Here is a 3,632-nt window from a genome sequence, read left to right on the forward strand (position 1 = left end):
TGGAGCCACAAATAAATGTCCAAGGAGAGCAAAGTCCGCATCTACCACTGAGGTCGGATCAGATAAGAAGCTCAGCCATACGGGATGAACTGAAAGTATCTGACGCGAGGCGCAGTTGTTGGAGAGACCAAGTTCGATCTGACGATTCGAGGGACGATCGTAGAAAAGCTGTCACGAATGCAGGACTTTAGCATCCCAAGAGGCCTGATGAAGCAAAAAAAGCAAGACATAGTCTTAACTAAAGAGGAAAAAGAAAAAATTTACACTAGGCTTTAGGATAGGAAAAAGTTGAAGGCAAAAATAATCAACTTTCTTTTATAAAAACAACCTTGCAATTGCATTACATGACGGTTTCATGAAAAATATATTTTAGTTTCATAGTTTAATTTTAATTTATTGTTAAAACAAAGAAATTAGAACAAGTATTCATCATTTTTTACCAAAAAGTGTTTGTTTCAAACAAGGTGGAAGCTCACTTAGAAAAGAAATTGGATTTACTTCAACAGCAACACACTCTTTCTTAGAAATTTGTTCTAAATATAGAAGATGCTACAACAATAATGAACAATAAAAATCAAAAATAAATTTCTACAAACATTAATAATTTAAAAACTTACCTGATGGCCATTTATTGTTCTTATTCCAGTTTTATTTCCTGACAAAACCTTATCCAATTTAGCTATTTTCGGTTTAGATTCATCACTTGGAATCTAGAAACAAATTTGATTTACTTTATTTACATATAATTTAATTTAATAATCGTTTATTTACCTTATCTTTATTTATTACAACAATTGTTACATCATCATGTAAAATAATAATGTTATCATTACTTAAATCAAATGTTATATTTCTAATTGGCAAATGTTTATTTCTATAATGATCCAAACTTGTAGAATTAAATGATTTAAAAATTGTCATAATTTTCTTATTACAAAGCTCATATGCAGATAGTTGGTTATCTGAATACGCTACAATCAAATTACTTTTAGGACCAATTGCCATTGATATAATGGGACATGAATATTTAGGTAATGCCCAATAAAATTTCCATAATTTATTATCCTTTTTAAAAACAACTGCGTTTCCAGTTATGTCGCTGATTGAAAAATATTCTTGAGAAATTGTTAATAATAATACATTATTAGTTATATCTAAAATGAAATCATTTTCAACACAAACATTAAAAATTTATAAAAATAATAGAATTTACGTGGTATTGTTTCAAATTTATTTTTCAATGATTTAGTCTCTAAATCATAGATGATTAAGACTTTTTCTGTCGTAATCAAAATTAATTCATTAAATTGAGTAAATCCAAGTCGAGTACAAGATTCACATAAATCATTTAATTTAGTTGATGAAAGTTTTAATTTTTCATCTACATATTCTAACTCTAAAAGATTAACACATGATATTGTGCTATAACAAATCCATCTCCCATCTTTTGAAATTGCACAACACAATATAAATTCTCTCTCTTTATTTCCTTGAGAATCTTTAATTTGTCTCTCAATCACAGCGATTTTTTTGGGTACATTCTTGATCTGATACATTTGATTAAAACCAACCTCACCTTCTGATTCACCCAATTTCCAAACTTCCAAATAATTAGAATAACGTAACAGCATCATTTTAGTTTCACTCAATGAAACGGAATCGTTATATAGCGATGGATATTTAACCAACGTTTTTGGAGGATGATAACTAAGACCTAAATAACCATCAACACCACCAGAATACAATTTATTTTTATGTTGGATTAAAGCTTTAACGTCGTGGTCATGAACTCGTCTTTGAATGTTTTTAACCCATTTACAACCATCTTTAACATTAACTTTCGCGAAACTTGAAATAATCGGATCAACACCTGCACAAAAAATTGTATCTTCGTTTTCAGATACACAGATACTCAATATATCAGCTTTATGCGATTGATAGGTTTCAATTTGAGCACCGATTTTTCCATCCCAAAATGTTAATTTTCCCCTTGAGTCGCCTGTTATAATTACAAACTCGCTTAAGACATTTAAACACCAAGTTATGGTGGGTTTATTTTTTTCTGATCGACCTGTAGACATTTTATGTAAAGCGTGACCATGATTTACATCAAAAATTCTTATAACATCGATACTTCCGGTAACAATAAAATTTCCCGTGGTGTCGTATTTTAAACATAAAATTTTTCCTTCTTGTTTATCGAGGAATTTTTTGAAGAGGACTTCATTTTCTTCAGATATTGAAAAAATGTTTATGTATCCTTGGTCTGTTCCAACAGCAATGTGTTGATTTGATGTGTCTGTGTCAAGACAATAAGCTGCTTCTCCTGTTACGGAAAGCTTAGATTTGATTTCCAGCAGGTTTAAATCATACTCATTTAAAAAACCTTGTAAATCACAACTAAATAAACGAGTTTTAACCCAAATTAATCCTTGAATATGTTGTTCTAATGTGTAAGGGATTATTATTTCTATAAATGGTGTGTTTGCAATGTTCCATATTTCGATTGAATTATCTGATCTAAAATTAATTAATTATTAAATATAAAATATATATCCAAATTAAAAAAAAAAATTACCTGGAAAGGGCCAATTTTGAATTGGAAAGAGTCATACAATTAATTCCTTTTGTTTTAGGTTTATAAAATCTAGCATAATGAACCTGTACCATCTTTTAAAAGCACTTTTATTCTATTTTATTGATGAAAATTATAAAAAAAATAAACGTTTTAACTCTATTAATTAACTCTAAAGTTTGAGGTTAGAATACATAACCTATAAACATCAAAACAAACACACGTGTTTCTTAATTTAAGAACGTATTCAAACATGAAAAAATGATGATAATACAGGTATTTCCATGTCTTTAAAGTTTGATAAATTAAAATAAAAAATTAATGTTTTTCTTATTATAAAGCAAAATCTATAAATGAACATATCCCATGTCAAAAGCAGTCGATAGTATCAGCGGTATCAGCCCCAGGGATCTTTGATAGGAGATCTTGGGACTGATTGTATGTCGAAATCTCACCGTAAGATGGCATTAGCGTCTAAACTGAAATAATTTAATTAAACTAACAATTTTATTATTAATAGTGGTAATGATGATAGTGGTAATAACAATTATTACCAGTATCATTCTTTTAATTTAAAAAGTACAGATTCCAATTCATGTTATATTTTTAAATTTGCCGCTAACTTCAACTTTTAAAATTATAAAGTTGAAGTTTGTTCAGAATGACAGATCAAAACGTCATTTTAAAGTGATTTTTCGGTAAGAGTATAATAATTTAATAAAGTAATAATAGTATGATTAGATTATAATTAGATTATAATTGACATTATAGCTTTGTTTCAGATTGTTGTCAGATACAATCTCACATGTCATATGATGCAGTGATATTCAAATGTGCGGCATTATTTGACAGGTGTAATTGCCATAGGTAATTGCATCTGAGGGATTACCAACCAGTCGGAACGTTAATTGGAGCCACATAGTAATTCAAAACAGTTATTTTGTGGTTGGAGCTTTTATATATAAACCAGACAGTATATTAAAAAACTAGTTTCGTAAGATACGCTTCAAATGCACAAATTAAAGTTGAAAACGAGTGGCAAAACCACGAGTTTTTT

The 3,632-nt window shown here is 28.9% G+C and overlaps 1 protein-coding gene across 1 annotated transcript; it reads right to left on the bottom strand.

Moving 5' to 3' along the window:
- Positions 1-347: 347 nt before the first annotated feature.
- LOC111420539 (UTP4 small subunit processome component l(3)72Dn) lies at positions 348-2,822 on the bottom strand. The gene is made up of 5 exons (XM_023053558.2): positions 2,579-2,822; positions 1,214-2,520; positions 772-1,154; positions 618-710; positions 348-549 (listed from the first exon to the last, which is right to left on the bottom strand). Exons 1-5 carry the CDS (start codon positions 2,668-2,670, stop codon positions 430-432), a joined length of 1,995 nt encoding a protein of 664 aa, XP_022909326.2. The 5' UTR covers positions 2,671-2,822; the 3' UTR covers positions 348-429.
- Positions 2,823-3,632: the final 810 nt, after the last annotated feature.

The sequence above is a fragment of the Onthophagus taurus genome, chromosome 1 (assembly GCF_036711975.1).
Source record: "Onthophagus taurus isolate NC chromosome 1, IU_Otau_3.0, whole genome shotgun sequence".
NCBI classification, from domain to species: Eukaryota; Metazoa; Arthropoda; class Insecta; order Coleoptera; family Scarabaeidae; genus Onthophagus; species Onthophagus taurus.